Source organism: Macrobrachium rosenbergii, chromosome 9, assembly GCF_040412425.1.
Source record: "Macrobrachium rosenbergii isolate ZJJX-2024 chromosome 9, ASM4041242v1, whole genome shotgun sequence".
Classification (NCBI taxonomy): Eukaryota; Metazoa; Arthropoda; class Malacostraca; order Decapoda; family Palaemonidae; genus Macrobrachium; species Macrobrachium rosenbergii.
Window position 1 is genome coordinate 50,561,075 of NC_089749.1, and position 22,746 is coordinate 50,583,820.

Here is a 22,746-nt window from a genome sequence, read left to right on the forward strand (position 1 = left end):
ATCTAAGGGTGTTCAAAGGCAACTCCACACCCTTCCTAACATAACCTTTATGCAAATGACAATTATGTACCTTTTCCCCCATATTTACATATTGTAAACTAATCAGCATAAACACACTGATGAAAGATGCAACCCCTTTTTATCCTCTAGCTCTCCTAAATGATACAATTTGGTAGGTAGGTAGCTTACCTCTGTTTACCATCACACTACCATGGTTCTATCACCATTAATGTATTTTTATGCTGAAACTCTTTTATCTGTTGTTACTATATTGTAATACCATACATGATATAAGATGTGTGTCAACTATTGCCCTAGGCTAGGTGTTACACTCACAGTATCCATTTGTATAATTCAAATATGCTATTACAGCTGTATTTAAGATACAGCTGTATTTAAGATACAGCTACTGCTAATGAAACTGATATCTTACTGAATCCATTTACACTGTATTATCATCATGTTATACCATCATCATATAAAAATAACTGACCATCTGCCACATGAATTTTCCTAGGCTAGGCTAATGTTTATGTTCTAAAAATCAGCTGATTGAGCTTACTGCCAAAAGATCAGGGGAATCATTTTTTAGTTTATAACAGAAATGAATATATTACTGGTATTACTATTTATATTTCTGTACATGAATGTAAAACTGGCATACAAAGGTAAACTACCATACTTTATGTTAAAGTCAAGTCCCTTAAAATTGCAAAGCAGTTGTTTCCTGATTTTTTGTTTACCTCACACTCAATGTTATGTCAGTTCTTTGGTAAGTGGTTGTTAATCATAAGAGATGGTTATGAACTGTTACATAAACCATAAGTTCGGCAATATTGTCTGAAAGCCTAACCTAGTACAATCTACCATGAGTAAAACTCACTAACGAGCAAAGCTTTGTACAATATGATCTACCAAAAATTAAATTCTCTGCACGAGCCTTGCTTAGCACTGTACGATCTAACGAAAATGATATTCGTTCAGTGAGTAAAGACCAGTTTTATTTTGTATGAAAATTGTTTAGTAAGTAAAGACTAGTTTTATTTTTTACTTTCATTTTTTACATGAAGGTGGAATCACTGAGGAAAAGAGGTTTGCCTAATGTTATTTGGGCTATCGAAAATGCAACTCACATGACAAATATGACAGGTATACAATGAAATCTTGTTTAGGAGACAAAATTTTAAGGGTTGCATAATATGAGATCTCTCTCTCTCCCTCTCTATACCCTATCTCTTCTTCCAATTTTTTTCCTGTTACAGTAGTTACATACTGTAATACCTTGAACTTTTACGAGATTAGGTTCCAGAACCCTTCATGTAAGGTAAGGATTTGTGTTAGTTTGGTACGGTCACTAAAAATGCTAATACATACAGTAAATGCTTATTTCTAGAGTTTAAACCCTAAATATGACAAAATCATGCTCCCTAAGCACTTTAACCCCTTGCAGACGGGTAATATACAAATATGTTTACATATAGCTTTGTGGTGGAGTCCAAGAAACATACTGTACATATATGCTCAAGATTTCGCGCCATACAATTTGAACGAATTTTGTGGGCAAAGTGTCCAGTTCAATTCCATGGGCTATACATGAATCATGCCAACTCTTTCCCCAACTCTAATAGCTAGTCAGTGCAGCAGAGGGGGATCAGTTTGCCTTGAGATGTTGTAGGTGAATGCTTTCCAAAATTCCCATCCATGACATCTCATAAGTATTTTACAATGAAAAATAAGCTTTCAGTTCTTATTGTGTGTGCTGTATTTATAATTTTACAAAGTAAAAAATATTAGAAAAAACATTTATAATTTGGTAAAATTAGCATATTTTCAAGACTGTCTTTTGAATAACAGGCCCTGCACTGGGTTGGAAATATTCATTTTCAACTTCCCTTGGAAGGTATAGAAATTTTTAGAATTTCTTTTGTTATACCATGTGCATATGCATATCTTCCTCTTTCCATTGATGAGTTTTTTTTAAACTGGCCATCCTTAAATTTAGCCTGGTCTAGGGGTGCGTTTAATATATATTTAGCCCGGACTGTGAGGGTTAATTTCATTTAAAAGTTAGCCTAACACCATACTGTAATTCATAGTTCGTTACAGTACAGAGAGAGAGAGAGAGAGAGGGGGGGGATTTGTTCTTATGTTAAATATCAAGAGGGAAATTATTCATGACTTATGACAGAGAAGGAGAAAATAACTTTGGAAAGAAAGAGAAGTTATTCTTATGTTACATATCAAAAAATGGAAATTCATGATTTGATTAGAGAGAGAGAGAGAGAGAGAGAGAGAGAGAGAGAGAGAGAGAGAGAGAGAGAGAGAGAGAGAGAGAGAGAGAGAGAGAGAGAGTGTTACCATACAATTGCAAAAAGTTGTAATTATAGAATGGAATATATGAAGAAATTAATAACAAAGTAACGTGATGTTTATCTATTTATCTATAAAACTACAGTATGCAAACCAAGTAACATACATTACATATGCATAAAAAATCTCTCACTTATCTCAGAGAGAGAGAGAGAGAGAGAGAGAGAGAGAGAGAGAGAGAGAGAGAGAGAGGGGAGGGTTCACATCAACAGCTGTTTTGTGATTTTGATTGATTTTACTGTATTTTAATGTAAAGTATGCTAGTTTACCTTTGCACCATACAGTATTTATGTACAAAAGTGAAAACAATACAAATTTTTCAAACCAATTTTACACAAATGCATGAAAACTTATAAATTACTTTGAAAATTTAACATAGCCACTTCTGCAGTGTTTCTTGCAGATTTTCCAAATATCATGTGTCTGTGAAAAAATTGCACATAGCAATTAGTCAGGTTCCAAAGAAAAGTTTGTGTCTGTGAATTCTCGCAACTCGAAGAGCGTGAGATGGAGGTATTACTGTACTTTGTTTGTTTTGCTTATTTTGCAGGCAGTCCCCGGTTGTCGGCAGGGTTCCGTTCTCGGCGGCACGATGACAACGAAAATTACCAGTAACCGAAAATAAAGTCTACAGGCTCCGAAAAAATTGTACAGCACCAACGACTAGTTATCAGCGCTGCCTACCGGTTATCGGCATCATAATGAAAACTATATCTTATATAGAGAATTTACCTTAGTAGTACTTCATAGTATAATATACTGTACTGTACAATGATGAAAGTCTAAGCTTACAACCTTCTGGGGGTCCTCTACAAGACGTACATACCTTCATCCATGTTGTTACTGTATAGTAGTACATACTGTAATCCGACTGTTCTAGTATGTACAGGGTATTACTTACTGATGCTGATGAATGTGAAGTAGGAACATATTAGTCTGTAAAGAAAATGTTAAAATTAGAACTGCACAGTATACAGTATGTTATATAGTATTAATTAAAGTACAGTACTGCAGAGTACACTACACTACAGTACATACTGAGCTATACTTCTGTACAGTAAAAATACATTTTGCTATAAACAGTATTACCATGTAGTGTATGTACAGTATACAAAGTGAAAAAAGTGAATACTGTACAGCATTTCCTTACTTGTTGTTTTGAATTTGTCGTGTGCTTCATAACCCCTGTAAAGTACAGTACAGTAAACACCCGTATTCGCGGCCTCACTCTTCGTGGACTCACGTATTCACGGATTTCTATGTGGAACTTATCTACCTATTATTCGCGGAAAATTTGCCCATTCGCAGTACTTTTCGCTGAGAAATGTTCACTAATTACTGTATTGTATTTTCCTTTCATTTTCATGACTAAATGCACTTTTTGTGATAAAATTATTAAAATACTCAGGTATAAGCATTTTTAGAGGGTTTACTGTATTTGTGTTTGAATTATCAAAATAGGCAGTTCTATAGGCAGTTCTAAGTGTTTTTAGGGGGGTTTTAAGTATTCGTGAATATTAGCTATTCGTGGGGGGGGGGTGCAGTATGCATCCCCCACAAATTTGGGGGGTTTACTGTACACACTGTACTTACAGTAAAATGTTGGTGTGGCCATTTTTCAGAGGATTCTGGAATGTAAAAATTTACTGTGTACAGGTAGTGCTCGAGTTACGATAATTCGACTTACGATAATTTGCTTTTACGATGGGGTTAGCAATTAATATCGATACGACAATATTTTGAAAATACGTATTTTTAAACTTATTGGCGACTGGCGCGAGCAACAACGTACAATCAGGCAGCGTCACGATTATGCGATCGTTGGCCCAGAGGCTGGAATAGGTACATTAATTCAATGAGGTTGAATGAGCTGACCTCACTTGCTCTCGTTGTGTCGGAAGTTAAAATAGGTCAGTGTTTGTTTGCAATTTTTGTGCGTTTGTAAATACAGGTAGTGAACGAGTGACGATAATTCGTCTTACGATAATTCGAGTTTACGATGGAGTTAGTAATTAATACCGGTACGACAATATTTAGAAAATATTTTTAAATTTCGAGTGGGCACAGGCAACAGCGTACACTACAGTTGCCGTAGAATCAGGAAGCAAGAGAGACCAACTTCTTTTTCTCAATCTCTTTATTCCATCTTCTATTAAAAAAGTAAGAGAATGATAAAAATATTGTTAGTAACCTTATACTCTTGCGAAAATGCGTACAGCCATAAACAACCGAATGAGACTCTGTTGGTTTGCTAATAACCAAATCGGATAACAACTATTTTGCTTGTATTTCAACCATCATACGGTTAAACAATTATCATAGTTATGTTAAAAATGACGTTAAGTACTGATATGTTTTTACACTACCCTTATCCGCTTTGAAGAAAAGATCGGCAAGGAAATATACTGCTACAGTAGGCTGAGAAAAGAATGTTCAAGCTGCTAATGACAATAAATTATCGTGCATTGGCAACATGGATGAAACTCGACAGCAAATAAAATTGGAAAGTATTTCAATCAAAACTACTGGGCATAAAAGAACACATATTACTACTGTTTTCACGCCGATAAAAGATAAATACGAAAAGCTCGTAGTATGATGATGAAATCAAGAGAAAATGGTGAACGGAATCTTGATTTTTTTTTTTTACACAAAACAAACGGCTAGCCGCCAACGTCATCTATTAACGAAAAAAATGGCTAAATTAATTTCACAACGAGACATATTTAAGTTATATTTCGACTTAAAAACACTTCGTATAACGAAAAATATATATGTCCCTTATAAATAAAGTATCTAGAGATTCATTTACGCTAACTAGAAGCAAGAAATGCCCTCTGAACCGAGTTAAATGCGGCGAAATAAAGACCGCGTGATCGATTCCCAAACCAAAACATTTGATCGCTATGATCAGAATTTATAATGCAAAAGCAATATAAGAATATATACGATTGGAAAAGATCCATGGAAAAGATGCACATTCGTTATTTTGATGTTTGTATAATACGGTGTTATGTGAAAATAGAATACAGTATAATGTAGGCTACGCTACCGTATATGATACACGAAAGTGCAGGCTAGGCCTTGCTTGTTATTCAGTCTCTCTTTATACTGACTTATTATGTCAATCTGCATTGAAACTGTAGAATTAGCTGACACTAATAATTACTATACCATGTATGTATAAAGTATACTGTGTACTGTAGGCTAGACTACCAGATATGTATAGATGATACTGATTACCCTAGTGTAGGCTAGGCCTTATTCGAGTTACGATTTTTTCAACAAACGATGGGTTTTTTGGAACCTAACCCCATCGTAAGTAGGGGAATACCTGTATTTGTACTGTACAGTATACTATACACAATATACTGTACTACTGTACAGTCCTGTATGCAACTATAGAGGAAAGTATTTTATAAAACAGTATAAAATGTAAAAAAATAAAAAAAGTGAAGAATTCCTTACCTAATTTCAGTGATTTTGAAAAATATACTGGTTGTGGGAGGTGGAGATGTGCATTATACAGTGCAGTACAGTAGTACTTAACACTTATAAAGTACAATACAGTACAGTACACTACTGTACACTGTATACTGTAGTTGCTGATGAATTCTGTACAGCAGGTACACAGTCTGTAATGAAAATATTAAAATTAGTACTGTGCAGTAAAGTAATGTACACAGTATATGTACAGTAATAAACTACATACAGTACATACTGTACTGTAGTAAAAATAAAATTTTGTTAAATACTGTACCATGTATATGTACAGCAGTATATACAGTATATAAAATGAAAAAAAAAAGGGAATGTTTCCTTGTCTTTTTTTTTTTTTTTTTTAATTTTCATGCTACATATCCCCTGGAAACTGGCTAAGAAGTGGAATCTTCCTGGGAGTATGGAATAAGATAAAAATGATACAATAGTACTTTAAGTCCAGTACAGTACTGTAGCTACAAATGTACTGTAATAAATACATTACAGTACAGTACTGTAAGTCTTTTGTAACAGAGTTAAAAAAAATATTTACAGTAGTACTGCACACCTAAAAATAAAGTACAGTATGTACAGTAAATGAAGAATTCCTTACCTGGTGGACATTTAGAGGGTACAATGTCCAGTGAGTTGGGGTTTGAGGATGGGATCACTGTATCTGATGCAGCAGGAGAGGGTGAGTTGGCCTGGGAGGAGGGGATAACTTCTGGATCTGGAATAATTATACAATCTGTACAGTACAGTACTGCTGTAGTACACTCATTTTTTCTAAAGTTTATAACAATTGATAAAACCATAAAAAAAGTGAAGAATTCCATACTGTATTAGTACTCTAGTGTACCTGTTGCAGCTGAAGAGGATTCAGTTGAGTCAAGTGGGAGGAAACCTTCAAAAGTTTCTTCAAGGGAATCTGGGTCATCTATAAACATGAGGCTCAATTCTGGAACGACAATAAAAAAATAATTAGGCTATGAAACAGTACGGTACTGTATATACTGTACTATACAGGGTAACTGTACTACAGTAAAACAATTTACATACCAGAGAGAGAGAGAGAGAGAGAGAGAGAGAGAGAGAGAGAGAGAAAAGGCTTCCTTACCAGATTGAGCTGGAGAGGCTGGTGAGTCTACTGCTGACAAGTCTACTGCTGATGGAGGGTCATCACTTGTAAGGTGGTGGTTTAATCCTGGAATGATAATGAAAAAAATTAGGTTATGCAACAGTACTGTACATAAATATATTAGTACAGTACAGTACATTGTACAGCACTTTACAGTAAAAAAAATTTACATATGTACTACAGTAAAACAAATAAAAAAAAAAAGGAGAATTCCTTACCAGATAGAGCTGGAGAAGCTGGTGGGTCATTTAGTAATGCTGGTGGAGGGTCATCGTGGCTCGATCTTGGAATGCTGCTGAAAAAATTAGGTTATGTAACAGTACTGTACAGTACTTTACAGTATAAAACAATTTACAGGTACATATATGCACTGCAGTAAAACAAATAAAAAAAAAAAAAAAAAAATTCCTTACCAGATAGAGCTGGAGAGGCTGGTGGGTCTATTAGTGGAGGGTCATCACCTGCAAGCTGGTGGCTCAATCCTGGAATGATAATGAAAAAAAATTAGGTTATACGACAGTACTACATAAATATATATTAACATACAATATAGCAGTATATTGTACAGGTACACCACTTTACAGTATAAAACAATTTACATATGTACTGTACTGTACAGTAAAGAAAAATAAAAAAAAAATAATTCCTTACCAGGAGAGGTTGGTGGAGGTAATTCTACTATGTCAGGTACAGTGGAATCAGGATAGGACTTTTCTTCTGCAATAAAAAATTATAAAAATGATTGGATGATTCATAATGTACTGCATACTGTACAGTACAGTATAAAATTTATTACATTTTATAAAACAATTTACAGTACATATATACAATGCTATACAGTACGTACATACTGTACAGTGGTTCAAAAAAAGTGAAGAATTCCTCACCTGGGTTAAGAGTTGCAGGTGGTACAGGAGACTTTCTCTTGAAGATGAAAATCTCTAGTTTAGATTGGATGCTTCTTTTCATCTGCTTCTCCCTTACAGTTCCCTTGTAAAAGGTTAGAGCATCCCGAATTACTCTGAAACTTCATGAATCTTTCCACATTAGGGTCCCGTTACTCGATCATTACCAGCCCTTGCTCAAAGTAGGCCAAAGCTTGTGACAAGGCTGTAACACTTAATGCCCTGGCCTTTGCAGCTGGTGCCTCTTCCTCCTCCTCGATCATCTGCTTCTCTAGCTCAATGAGGTCCTCTGCTGACAATTCCTCTCCTCCATGGGCTTCCAGCAGCTCGTTCACATCCTCAGCTTCCACCTCCAAATTAAGCTTCTTGCTAAGGTGAACAATGCTCTTTCTCACAACATCAAGATTCTCTCCCTCCTCAAAGCCTGTAAAGTCCATCACAAAATTTGGACACAGCTTCTTCCAGCCTCCATTCAAATTGGATTTCTGGACCTCGTTCCAAGAAGACTCAATTTTTTTATAGCATCTACAATACTGTAGCCCTTCCAGACTCGCTTGACATCCAACTTGTCACTGCTATTTTCAGTGACCCAGAGGACATGGTGAAATGTCCCCAGGTGTAGTAAGCCTTGAAGCTAGCAATGACTCCCTGGTCCATCGGCTGTAGAAGCTATGTAGTGTTTGGTGGAAGGTAGACTACCTTCACTTCAGGATAAATCTCACCCAAATCAGTACAGTGACCAGGGGCATTGCCCAACACCAGCAGGACCTTAAATTTCACACCCTTCTCCTCCAAATACTTCTTAACTGCTGGCATAAAGTGATCATTAAACCATTTCTCGAAGATAGTGACAGTGACCCAGACTTTCTTTTTTTTTTTTTTTTGACAGGGAGCTGAGGCTTGAAAATTTCCTGAAGTGCCCTTGGATTTTTAGCCAGATACACTCACAAGGACTTCAGCTTGAAATCACCACTGGCACTGCTCCCAAGAAGTAAAGTCAGTCTCTCCTTACTGACTTTATGGCCTGGTGCTGTCTTCTCCTCCATGGATATGGATATGAGCATGTCTCGTCCACATTGAAAACTTGGCCAGCAGTATAGCCTCCATCCCTGATGATGTCAGCAAGACAACTAGGAAATCCTTGTGCTGCTTCCTCGTCTGCACTAGCAGCCTCATGCTGCAACTTAAGGTTGTGCAAACTTGCATGAAACTTGAAACGATTAAACCAGCCTCTGCTGGCTACAAATGGTTCACTTCCACTACCTTCCCCTTTCTTCTGCACTACTGCCTCATACAACTGTCTAGCCTTCTCCCGAATAATACCAAGGCTCACTGGAACGTTACGTTGGTTTTGGTCTTCGAGCCAGACCATCAATAACTTCTCCATCTCCACAAGGTTGGGGTTATGTTGCTTGTCTAGTCTAGCACCACCTTTCATGTGTTGTGCAATATGTTCCTTATCCTTGTAGTTAGTTATAAATGATTTGTTTAACCAGACCTCTGGTTAAACAAATCATTTATAACTAACTAACAAGGATAAGGAACATATTGCACAACACTCCTTATCCTTGACTACAGACTGAACAGTAGTTCTGCTAAGTCCAAGGGCACGGCCGATTTCAGTGTTCGTCTCACCTGAAAGAAAAGCATTAGCTTTAGCGAGGCCGGGCATTTGTTATAAAAAAAATTAGGCTATATGCTGTCCCTCTAATCTGCATCCAGTACTCTGCTGTAGCAGTACACTGTACATTCAAAAGACCGTGATGTAAATATTTTTAATAGGGTAAAATACTGTCCATGACACATCGACTGCTAAATTTGCACTTTCTCACTCAATATTTAATTGGTCAAACAACAAGAAAATGAAACTTTAAGAAACCTTTTATAAGATTGAAGTTTCATTAAAAAAGTGAGTTACTGTAACTGCCAACTGAAATAAAATATTGTACTGTATAGTAAGCATGTGAAGTCTTTGTACAGTACTGTACGTAATGTAAATGCCTATCTTTGGATGTGTGTCATGCATACTGTACAATATTTTCATTCGATATTTATTTGGTCAAACCACAAGTAAATGAAACTTTAAAAAACCTTGGAAAAGGCTGAAGTTTTATTAACAAAATGTATTATAATTAACTGCCAATTAATAATATATAACCATGTGAAGTCTTTTTAAACACATTTCTTGGAAGTGTCAGGTGGCAGCAGATATGCTAGCATGACTGTCATAAGTAGTCATAAAACTAGTGCAACTGAACAACCTCTATTTTTCTTGATCATGCAAATGGACATACGTATTGTCTTTGTATATATTTATGTACAAAAACAAAAATAAAGTACAGTACTCTGTAATGCATTTTTCATATAAATTTTACACACAAAAGCATGAAAACTTATAAATTATGATAGGGCAAAATACCGCCCTGGACACACCTATCCCTACCTAAATTTGCACATTTTCATTCGGTATTTAACTGGTCAAACCATAAGAAAATTAAAATTTGAGCAAGCTTGTAAAAGATTGAAGTTTTATTAACAAAATGTGTTACAGTATAATTAACTGCCAAATTAATAATATATAAACATGTGAAGTCTTTGTAAATGCATTTTTTGGAAGAGCGTCAGGTGGTGGCAGACATGCTAGCGTGTCGTTAACCAAGTAATTTTCACAAAATGACCCTAACAGAACTCTCAGTTATGTATGATATGTTTTAGTATGTTAACAAATTCATTTAATCAAACCAACGTGACTGTATAACCTCATCTCCTGATCACGCAAGCAGGGACTGTGATACGTATTTCATAAAACCAGCGCGACTACACAACCTCTTTTTCTTGACCATAAATGGGCATATGTATTGTCTTTGTATCATATTTATGTACAGAAAAAAAATATGGTACAGTACACTGTAATACATTTTTCATATAAGTTTTACACACACAAGCATGAAAATTTATAAAATAAGGCAGGGCAAAACAGTGCCCAGGGCACACCGATCGCTACCTATATTTGCACATTTTCATTCAGTATTTAATTGGTCAAACCACAAGAAAATGAAATTTTGAGAAAGCTTGAAGTTTTATTAACAAAATGTGTTATAATTAACTACAAATTAATAAATGTATAACTACATGAAGTCTTTGTAAATACAGTACATTTTTTGGTAGCGGGTCATGCGCCATCGGCGGACATGCTACCATGCCATGGCCAGATATTTTACTCTAATATATAATAACTCTTTTATAAAAATGTGGAATTTAATTTACCTAATCCTTTACTATGGTCTGCACAGTAGTTCTGCAAATTTTTAATGTCAGATTCGAAGAACTTACAAGTAAACCTTGGCCTGACGGCAGTGGATGCTCAAGTCCGAACAGCCTAGATAAAAGAAAAAAGTCTCACCTTGGCAATGTCATATTTCAGCTCCAATGTTATAGACTTTCTTTTCCTGCTGCCATTCCCATCGGATGTAGGCCCCTGGCGTTTGGGACTCATGATGAAATCACTTAAGTCGTTATGGCTGCAATAGAGTCGGCACTATCTATCTCAGTGAAAGGGACACACAGACTGATGAAAACATGCTTTCTGAGGCTGTGGGTTGTTTGGTATTCATACGTCGCAGGCCGTTCTCTGGTCCAGTGAAGTTAGAGTACGCTCAGAAACGAGTTCCTTTCTACTGCGAGGGGGGGTCTCTTATGCAACCGATAACCGGTTATCGATGACGATAACTGGTTATCGGCTAAGTTAACCAGTTATTAGCGTCAATAACCGGTTTTCTGCACTTTCGGCACTGACAACCGTACATCGAGCCATTAAAAAACCTGTATTTTTATGAATATTTTTGAAAACCGCCATAAAACCGGATCGACGCTAACCCAGTACGCCGACACCAGGGACTGCCTGTACATGGAAACTGTTTGTGTAAAACACATTATGTTTGCACCTTTAGTACATATAGCTTTTCTCAATGATGGCTATCACAGCAGATTTGTTTTAAGAGTGGTACTAAAAAGTAGTTGATCATTTTCTGTTTTACAGGAATTAATGACTGGTCATTTCACCTTATATCATGAACACTTTGCTTGTATGTCAGTGAGCACTGACATCTACATGTGGCATTTCAACAATGCTGATGTTGCCGTCTCTACAGCGTGTTCGTTCTTGCGTGTGTTTCTAGTGTATTACAGTGTTGCCATTGTTCTTTTTTTTTCTCTTCTGCTTGGTTTACTGTACAGTATTTCATTACAAGTTTAGTTGATTCTAAGTATGATTAGCATACATATCATATAAAGAGAATATTTCATCATTGTTGATATTTCATCTCTAATTCTGGTAAAAATATTAAAAAGCAAATCTGTAAATGTAGATAACACGTTGTGCTATTTATAACTGAAGCCTTGGTACCACCAGCCACAGAATGAACATGTGTGCGTACATACAATACGCACATGACTGATTTTTTTTGGGTTGCAAAAAAATAAAATGAGAAAATACAGTAAAAATATAAATAAGAATAGCATAAAATATAAATATAAAAAAGAAGACTATGCAGTAACATAGCCTTCAATATTTTTCTGTAATTAGAGATGAACTATCAACAGTAAGTAAACCCCTCGTATTCGCGTTCTCATGATTCGCGGACTCACGCATTTGCGGGTTTCTCTGTGGAACATATCTAGCCATTATTCGCGGAAAATTCGCCTATTCACAATATTTTTCACTGAGAAATATTCACTAATTACTGTATTTTCATATAATTTTCATGAATAAATGCACTTTTTGTGATAAAACTATTAAAATACTAAGGGATAAGCATTTTACAGGGTTTTTATTGTTTAAACTATCAAAATGGGCAGTTCTAAGTGTTTTAGAAGGGTTTTGAGTATTCGCGGATTTTAGCTATTCGCAGGGGGGTGTGGTTCGCATCCCCGCGAATACGGGGGGTTTATTGTAATAAAATATTCTCTCGTGTACTGTTACGATATGTGTGATAGTCAGACTTGGAGTCAACTAAACTTCTAATGACTGGAACTGTACAGTAAACCAAGCAAAGAAAAAAGGCAAAAGTATGAGGCTCTCAACAGATTCATATCTTTATACTAAAGTCATTTCTTAATTCTATAGAAAAAATGTATAGAAAAGTGAAGCCAGTTCAAGTGTAAACTACAATTTAAAATGAGTCTTTGTATTGGTCACTGGAGTGTTACAAATGTCTCAGTCATCAAAAGTAAATTTCTTGAAAAAGCAAAGTATCATACTCATACACATCAAAGTGTATCATACTTATGTAAAGATTTTAAGCAGGAAAATATCTATATATTCAAACTCTTGTTGCCCTATTTCTTTATGTACTGTTTTAAGCCATTAGCTGGAAACTTGTTACTAAATAAATTAGTAACCTCTCTCTCTCTCTCTCTCTCTCTCACTGAATCTCTTTTTGTTGTGTATACAGTTTTACACTTATAAACTAACAATATAGATTAGTGTGGTTAGTTTTCAACCAGGTTCCATTCCAGCAGACATAAGCGATGCAATCTTCTTTATAAACTGGTTGAGCATGATGGTACCACGTCATGTTATATTCACAACCTGAAACAGTAAAATAACAAATCTTTTAATGAAGGTGGTAAAGATCACTGCCTAAAATATTTCCACTTAATATTAAAACATTCATCTTTTTTCACTTCAATTATTTACTTACTTTTTCATAATCTTATCTGCATTTGATAACAATAAAAAATTTTCATCCACAAGAACTGGATCTGGCCTAGTTCAGCACTGAAGCTGTTTGGATAACCACTGACTCTTGGCTATTCTTGTAAACAAATATTGATATAAACTACAGTACTCCCAAGTTATGAAAAAATTCATTTTGTGATCTTGAGCAGTATCAATGCTTTTTTATGTGAATAACAGGGAGAAAGAATTTTTATGAAAACAAAACTACAGTTCATTTCTCTATATTTGTACAATACTGTAAAAGCAAATACATAAAGAGAAGAAATATTCCAACCTTTTTGGAAAATATCACATTTTGAATTTTTTTTCTTTTTTTATTCAATTCCTTGTTACTATTACATATTAAGTTTTGCTAGTGATTCTGATTAATTTCATGTGTGGAAAAATAATGTTTTATGCACTTACAGTCTTGTTGAATCTCTTGAGTAAAGATGATGGTGTCTTTCGCTGTGCAGATAAACTCTTGACATCTTGAATTATACATGGTGCCATTACGTTGCATAAGCCCGTAATTCGAAACCTCGCTGTATGCTTGATAAGCACTAGTCCAGCTACTATTAGTATACCACCAGTCATAAAGGCTTTGGTCTATATTGTCATGATAGAAGTTTTCATACTGATGAACTGAGTTCCATATATCGCAACCTATGTACAAATAAAAAAAAAATAACTCAAAAAACAAATGTTTAAATGTGTAATCAAACTGTAATTATACACAAAGAATCTATCGAGTTTCTGATATGTGTATGTATATATGCTCTGTCATTTAACTTAAAAAAATGTTAATTCAAAATCCAGAGATGCTGCATGTCTGAACATCTGCTGACATGGATGGATTATTCGGCAAATATGTTTTTTAGGTACTGTGATGTTCATTTGTGCTATGCTAGATTTTGGTTTCCCCTGAATGGGTCTCAAGGACACATAACACTAATGCCTTAGACAGAAGTGAAGTTTTAGTGTACATTAAATACAATATAACCCTGTAAAATTTATCAAGAGATATCTTACTGCCTTAAATTAAGCTAAATTCTCTCTCTACCCTTCTCCACAGGGCTTATGCTTGAACATTCAGCTGGGCAGACTTCACAAAGAAATAAAATTCTTCAGTAACAATTGTTTCTCATCCCAATATTTCCACAGAGTACATAGCAATCTCCTAACCTTGAAAATGAAACCACCTATGACTGCTCCCAAGTTATGTCTTTATGCTAAGTTCCCTTTCCTACTTGACAATGCTGTTAAAAAAGAAGTGTAAGAATTTAATCAATAATGAACTACCAGCCTTGAATCTGAAGTTGATCTCAAAGAACCCTATACCTATAAGTTCTTTTTTCAGAGTGAAGGACAGATTGACCTTTTCCCTGACATCCAACATTTTATTTATAAATATATACATGTCCCAGATGTAGCATAAGAACCTATGTTGGATGCACTAGAAGGCTTCTCAAGGGCAAGTAATAAAATCTGGGTGTTCAAAGGCGGCTCCATTCCCTTCCTCACATAACCTTCCTAATACCACATAACTGTAAACACTCAATATGCTTATAAATAACAACAATCACACTTTAAACTAAAAATTTTATGCAAAAGACCATTATCTACCATTTCCCCCCACAATTTATGACAAAATAAACTGCATAATGCACTGATACAATAATGCAACCCCTTCTTATCCTCTCTCTTTCTCTTAAATGATACACAATTTGGTTGGTAGGCAGCCTGCCTGTGTTTACCATCACCATACAATGGTTTTATCACCATTATTGTATTTTTATACAGCAACTTACTTATCAGTTGTTACCATTCTGTATCACCATACATAATATAAAATGTCTCTCTACTATTGTCCTAATCCCAGCCCGAGAAGAACCCTAAAAGAGTTCAGAGGTCTGGTTAAACAAATCATTTATAACTAACTAACTATTGTCCTAGGCTAATTGTTACACTCGTAGTATCCATTTGCATATTTCAAATAGGCTATTACAGCTGTATTTAAGATACAGTTACAGCTAATGAGACTGATATCTTACTCGATCCATGTATACTGTATTAGCATCATGTTATATCATCATCATATTTATTTATAAAAATAACTGACCATCCACCATATAAAATTTTGTAGGCTAGGCTAATGTTTACATTCTCGAATCAAGTGATTGAGCTTACTGCCAAAAGAATCAGGGGAATCATTTTTCAATTTATAACAGAAACAAATTTATTAGTGGAATTATTATTTATAATTTTGTACAAAATGTAAAACGGTCATACAAAGGTAAACTACTATACTTATGTTAAAGTCAAATCCCTTAAAATTGCAAAACAACTGTTTACTGATTTTTTGTTTACTTCATAATCAATGTTGTTTATGTCAGTTCTTTGGTAAGTGGTTGTTAATTATAAGAGATGGTTATGAATTGTTACATACGCCATAAGTTCGGCAATATTATTTGAAAGCCTAATCTCGTACAATCTACCGAAAATGAAATTCGCTCGACGAGCATAGCCTATTGCAAAATGATGTACCAAAAAATTAAAGTCTCTCCATGAGCATTAGGCTGCCTAGCACAGTATGATCTAACGAAAATGAAATTCATTAAGTAGAAACTAGCTTTATTTTTTACGTTCATTTCTTTTACAAGACGATGGAATTACTGTACTGAGGAAAAGAGGTTAGCTTAATGTTATTTGGGCAATCGAAAGTGCAACTTGCATGATAAATAAGATATTTAAACAGTACAATGAAATTTTGTTTAGGAGACAAAATTTTAAGGGTTGCATAATATGAGATCTCTATCTCTCAATCTCTCCCTCTCTACACCCAATCTCTTCTTCGAATTTCTTTCCTGTTACAGTAGTTCCATACAGTAATACGTCGAACTTATGCGAGGTTAGGTCCCAGATCCGTTCATGTAAGGCGAGTATTCATGTAAGTTTGGTATCAATAAAAATACTAATACATACAATAGATACTTATTTCTAGAGTTTAAACCCTAAAATCATGCTCCCAAAGTACTTTAATTTCATTTAAAAGTCAGTTTAACACCATACTGTAATTCATAGTTCATTGAGAGAGAGAGAGAGAGAGAGAGAGAGAGAGAGAGAGAGAGAGAGAGAGAGAGAGAGAGAGAGAGAGAGAGAGAGAGAGAGAGAGAGAATGTTTACATTGACCACTGATTTTGACTGATTTTACTGTTTTAACTTAAAGTATGCTAGCTTACCTTTGTATCATACAGTATTTGTGTACAAAAATAAAAATAATACAAATTCTTCCTACCAATTTTACTCATAAAACCATGAAAGCTTATAAATGACTAAAAAGATTAAATATAGCCACTTCTGCAGGGTTTCCCAAGGATTATGCAAATGTCGCGTGTCCGTGAAAAAATTGTGTATGCCAGTTACAGTAGTTAGGTCCCAATGCTACTAAAAAGTATTTGATCATTTTCTATTTTATTAGAATTAATGACTCTTCATTTCACCTTATATCACAAAACCTTTACTTGTATGTCTGCGAGTGTTGACATCTACATGTGGCATTTCATCAATGCTGATGTCTCTGTCTCTACAGCATGTGGGTTCTGGTGTGTGTTTTTTAGTGAAGTACTGTGTTGCCATTTTTCTTTTTTTTTTTTTGCTTGATTTACTGTACAGCATTTCATTGCAAGTTTACTTGACTCTACGAATGATTAGCATACTTTATAAAAAGAGAATATTTCATCACTGTTAGTATTTCATCTCTAATTGCTTCAAAAATATTAAAACGCAAATTTGTAGATATTGGTAAAACGCTGTGCTGTTTATAACTGAAGTCTTGGTATCACCAGCCAGCAAAGTGTTTGCATGCATACTTACATACCCTACACACGATTGCTTTTTTTTTAGGTTGACGATGTAAAAATAAAAATGGGGAAATACAGTACAAATATAAATAAGAATAGCATAAAGTATAAACAAAAAAAAAGAAGTGTGTTGCTGTATAGCCTTCAATGCAAGCCTAAACGACACACTCCTTACCTCATTTTTATTTTCATTTAATGCTTTCTCCTTTTTATTTATACTAATTTTCTCTCTTTTTTTTTTACAACACAAAAGTTAACACATTTGTTATTCCCTTGCTTGAGTGTAGGGTGCGCATGCATGCACACATTCCTTCACTTTGAGTGATGGCATCAAGACAACAGTAATGAATAGCACAATGTGTTGCCATCATCTCCAAATCTTGTTTTCTGTAATTAGAGATGAATTACCAACGGTGATAAAATATTCTCTGGTGCACTGTTATGATATGTGTGATAATCAGACTTGGAGTCAACTAAACTTGTAATGGCTGGTACCGAACAGTAAATCAAACAAAGAAAAAAAGGCAAAGTATTTGGCTCTCAAAAGATTGATAACTTCATACTGAAGTTATCTCTCAATTCTATAGAAAAAAATGCATAGGAATGTGAACTTGCTTCAAGTGTAAACTACAATTTAAAATGAAAGTCTTTGTGTTGGTCATTGGAGTGTTACAAATATCTGTCATCAAAAGTAAATTTCTTGAAAAATCAAAATGTATCATACTTGTATAAATCGAAGCATATCATACTTATGTAAAAACTTTAATTATGAAAATATATAAATTTCAAGAAAAAATAAAAATGTCCAAGCCCTCACTACCTTCTTTCTTTAAGTACTGTTTTAATCACTACCTTCTTTCTTTGAGTACTGTTTTAATCACTACCTTCTTTCTTTAAGTACTGTTTTAAAGCATTACCTGGAAACTTGTTTCCAAATAGTAGTCTCTCTCTCTCTCTCTGAATCTCTTTATGCTGTATATAAAGTTTAGCACTTATAACTTACAATATAGTTTAGTGTGGTTAGTTTTCAACCAAGTTCCATTCCAGCAGACGTAACCAATGCAATCTTCTTTATAAATTGGTTGAGCATGATGGTACCATGTCATGTTATATTCACAGCCTGAAACAGTAAAATAATAAATATTTTAATTGAGGTGGTGAAGATCACTGCCTAAAATATTTCCACTTAATATTAAAACATTCAGCCTTTTTCACTTCATTTATTTACTTACTTTTTCACAATCTTATCTGTATTTGATGACATTGAAAACTTTTCATCCACAAGAATTGGATCTGGCCTAGTTCAGCACTGAAACTGTTTGGCTAACCACTGACTCATGGCTATTCTTGTAAACAAAAATTGATATAAACTACTCCAAAGTTAAGAAAATATTTTTATGATAAAATAAAGTTTGTTCATACTTACCTGGTAGATATATATATAGCTGTATTCTCCGAAAGGGACCGACAGAAATTCAAAAACTTACGGCACACGCAGTTGGGCCAGGTGGTTAGTACCCATTCCCCGCCGCTGGGAGGCGGGTATCAGGAACCATTCCCATTTTCTATTCAGATTTTCTAGAATCTAGAACTACTGTCTCCTGAGGGGAGGAGGGTGGGTACTATGATTATATATATCTGCCAGGTAAGTATGAACAAACTTTATTTTATCATAAAAATATAATTTTGTTCATGACACTTACCTGACAGATATATATATAGCTGAATCCCACCATTGGAGGTGGGAAGAGACAGAATAGGATTTAGGAAACAAACATATGTAGGCGATTGACGCCTTGGTTCCTTACCTGTTAGCATTGCTGACTTCGTGATTACTGTCACCCAAGTCTGCTTCTGCTTTACTAGAGACTCCAGCGAGGTAGGGACCTATAAAGCTGGTGAAATCTAGATGATCTGTCAACGGGGGCGAGACCACAATGTGACTAGACCATATGACCCTACTGTGAGGCAAGCGACAAACGAAACAACCACCTGACCAAGCCTAGTTACGTCATGAATAAATAACATAAACTAAGGACTGGGACGACCACCACTGGTGGAGACCCAACAACCATAAAAAACAACACATCTAATATATTTAAAAACACACAAAAACAAAACTAAAGGAGAGGATGAGAGTCACTTTCTGCCCCAAGATCGTATTTGCGGAAAACGTAAGGCCCCAGCGCACAGCAATTCTCATAGGACGTCTTTACTTCCGTAAGATAATGAGAAGCGAAGACAGAATTGCTTCACCAAAAAGTGGCACCCAGAATGTCATTGAGCGACTGGTTTTCTGGAAAGCCACTGAGGTAGCAATGGCTCTCACTTCGTGAGCCTTGACCTTCAAAGATCTCAAATCCTCGTCTAGCACACTGGAATGGGCGTCTATGATGGTGCTTCTTAAAAAGAACGCCAGGGCATTCTTCGAGAGAGGTATATCAGGCCTCTTAACCGAGCACCAAAGATTATTAGAAGGACCTCTACAATCCTGGGTCCTCTTTAAGTAAAATTTCAGAGCCCTGACAGGGCACAGGGTTCTCTCCGGTTCTTGTCCAGTGATGTCCGTCAAGCCCTTAATTTCGAAGGACCTGGGCCAAGGGGAAGACGGGTTTTCATTCTTGGCAAGAAACATAGGGCTCAGAGAGCAGACAGCGTCAGGGCCTCTAAAACCTATAATCTTGCTGATCGCTTGAAGTTCACTAACTCTCTTCGCCGTCGCCAGAGCAGTTAGGAAAATAGCTTTCTTGGTTACGTCCTTGAAGGAAGCAGAATGCAAAGGTTCAAATCTCTTGGACATCAGGAATTTTAGAACGACATCTAAATTCCACGAAGGTAATTTAGGGGCGGCTGCCTTAGACGTCTCAAAAGACCTTAGAAGATCATGAAGGTCTTTGTTGTCCGATAAGTCAAGGCCTCTATGCCTAAAGACCGCTGACAGCATACTTCTGTAGTATTTGATGGTAGGGACTGCCAGCTTTAAATCCTTTCTCAAATAAAAAAGGAAGTCTGCTATCTGGGACACAGAGGTTGTGGTAGAGGAAATTCCCTTAAGTTTGCACCACTTCCTAAAAACGACCCACTTTGACTGGTACACTGCGCTGGAGGAGGCTCTCCTGGCGTTGGCGATCGCCTTAGCCACTGGTTTAGAAAAACCTCTCGCTTTGAGCAACTTCTCGATAGTCTGAATGCAGTCAGACTCAGAGCGGGAAGGTTTTTTGGTACCTCTCGAAGTGGGGTTGTTTGAGAAGATCTGTTCTCATAGGAAGCGTTCTTGGAAAATCCACCAAGAGAGACATGACCTCTGTGAACCACTCCGCTGAAGGCCAAAAGGGGGCGATTAATGTCATTCTCGTCCCTTCTGAAGCTACAAACTTCCTGATGACTTCCCCCAGAATCTTGAATGGGGGAAAGGCATACAGGTCTAGACCTTTCCAGTCCCAGAGAAAGGCATCTACTGCTAGGGCCCCCGGGTCGAGTACGGGAGAGCAGTAAAGAGGCAGCCTTGTGGTCCTTGAAGTTGCAAAGATGTCCACCAGGAGTCGTCCCCAAAGCTTCCAAAGCTCCTGGCACACTTCTGCGTTCAGAGTCCACTCTGTTGGAAGAAGCTGATGCTGCTGACTGAGAAGGTCCGCGCGTACATTCTCGACCCCTGCTACGAAACGCGTGAGAATTGTCACCTGACGAGAATGTGCCCACAGCAGGATCTCTTTGGCAATCATGAACAGGGACCGAGAATGAGTACCTCCCTGTTTCTTGAGGTACGCCAGGGCCGTGGTGTTGTCTGAGTTGACTTGAATTACCCGGCCTGCAACTTGATCTTCGAAGAACTGAAGAGCTAAGAAAATCGCTTCCAGTTCTTTTAGATTGATGTGCCAGGACACCTGTTCCCCTTTCCAGTGTTGCTCCCCATCCCGACATGGACGCGTCGGAAAACAACACTAGGTCGGGGTTCTGAAGAGAGAGAGAGACCCCTTCTGCCAACTTTATGGGATCGAGCCACCACCGAAGATGGTCCTTGACAGAGAGAGAGATCCTGAGAGACTCCTCTAGATCCTCCTTCTTCTTCCAGTTGTCCGCAAGGAAAAACTGGAGGGGTCTGAGATGCAACCTCCCCAGGGAAACAAACCTCTCTAGTGATGAAATGGTCCCCAGCAGACTCATCCATTCCCTCACCGAGCATGTTTCTTTCCCCAGGAAGGCCGAAACTTTTACGAAGCAGTGCTGCTGACGTTCCTGGGATGGAAAGGCTCGAAAAACCACTGAATCCATCTGAATCCCCAGATAAAGAATGGACTGGGAGGGGATCAGATGTGATTTCTCTAAATTCACAAGAAGTCCCAGGGACTTCGTCAGCTCCAAAGTTGAATGTAAGTCCTCCAGACACCTTTCTTCCGATGAGGCTCGAATGAGCCAGTCGTCCAGATAGAGCGAGATCCTTATGCCCGCAAGATGAAGCCACCGGGCAACGTTCCTCATCAGGACTGTGAACACCATGGGAGCTGTACTCAGTCCGAAACAGAGAGCTCTGAACTGGTACACTCGTCCCCCCAGGACGAATCTCAAATACTTTCTCGACCAAGGATGAATGGGGACATGAAAATAAGCGTCCTGGAGGTCCAGAGAGACCATCCAATCACCTGGTCGCAGCGCATTGATAACAGACTGAGGCGTCTCCATTTTGAACTTTTCTTTGAAGACAAAATTGTTCAGTCTGCTGACGTCCAGGACTGGTCTCCACCCCCCTGACTGTTTTGGAACCAGGAAGAGACGATTGTAGAAACCTGGAGACTCCAAATCCAGGACTCGCTCTATGGCTCTCTTCTCGATCATTTCCTCCAGCAGATCTAGAAGGATCTGTTGCTTCTCCGGACGGTAAGAGGGCGACAGATCTCTGGGAGTGGAGGACAGGGGGGGGTTTTCGAGGAACGGGATCCTGTAACCTTTCTTGATCACATTGAGGGACCAGGCATCCGCCCCTCTTACTTTCCAGGCTTCCGAAAACAGGAGAAGCCTGGCTCCTACTGGTGTCTGGAGGTGTAGAAAGTCACTTCTTGCCCCTTTGGGAAGAAGGGCTCCGCCTCTGGAGAGGCCTCTTCCTCGCGAAAAGGGTCTAGAGGAGGAAGATTTCCTACGAAAGGGCTTCTGTCTCTTAGAGGGTAGTTCCTGCGATGACGTGGATGGGACACTAGGACGTCTGGAAGACTGTGCAAGGAGGTCCTGAGTAGCCTTCTCCTTAAGGCTGGAGGCGAGATCCTTGACTAGCGGCTG

General features: G+C 37.1%; 1 protein-coding gene across 1 annotated transcript in view; it reads right to left on the minus strand.

Annotated features, from left to right (window-relative positions):
* The window catches only part of LOC136841779 (uncharacterized), a 213,259-nt gene that overhangs the window by 96,519 nt on the left and 93,994 nt on the right, over positions 1-22,746 (minus strand). The window contains exons 12-14 of the mRNA XM_067109065.1: positions 18,479-18,595; positions 14,039-14,278; positions 13,367-13,483 (exon numbers count right to left, since the gene is read on the minus strand). Of these exons, the coding sequence (XP_066965166.1) occupies positions 13,367-13,483; positions 14,039-14,278; positions 18,479-18,595 (474 nt within the window). The remainder of the gene's footprint in view (positions 1-13,366; positions 13,484-14,038; positions 14,279-18,478; positions 18,596-22,746) is intronic.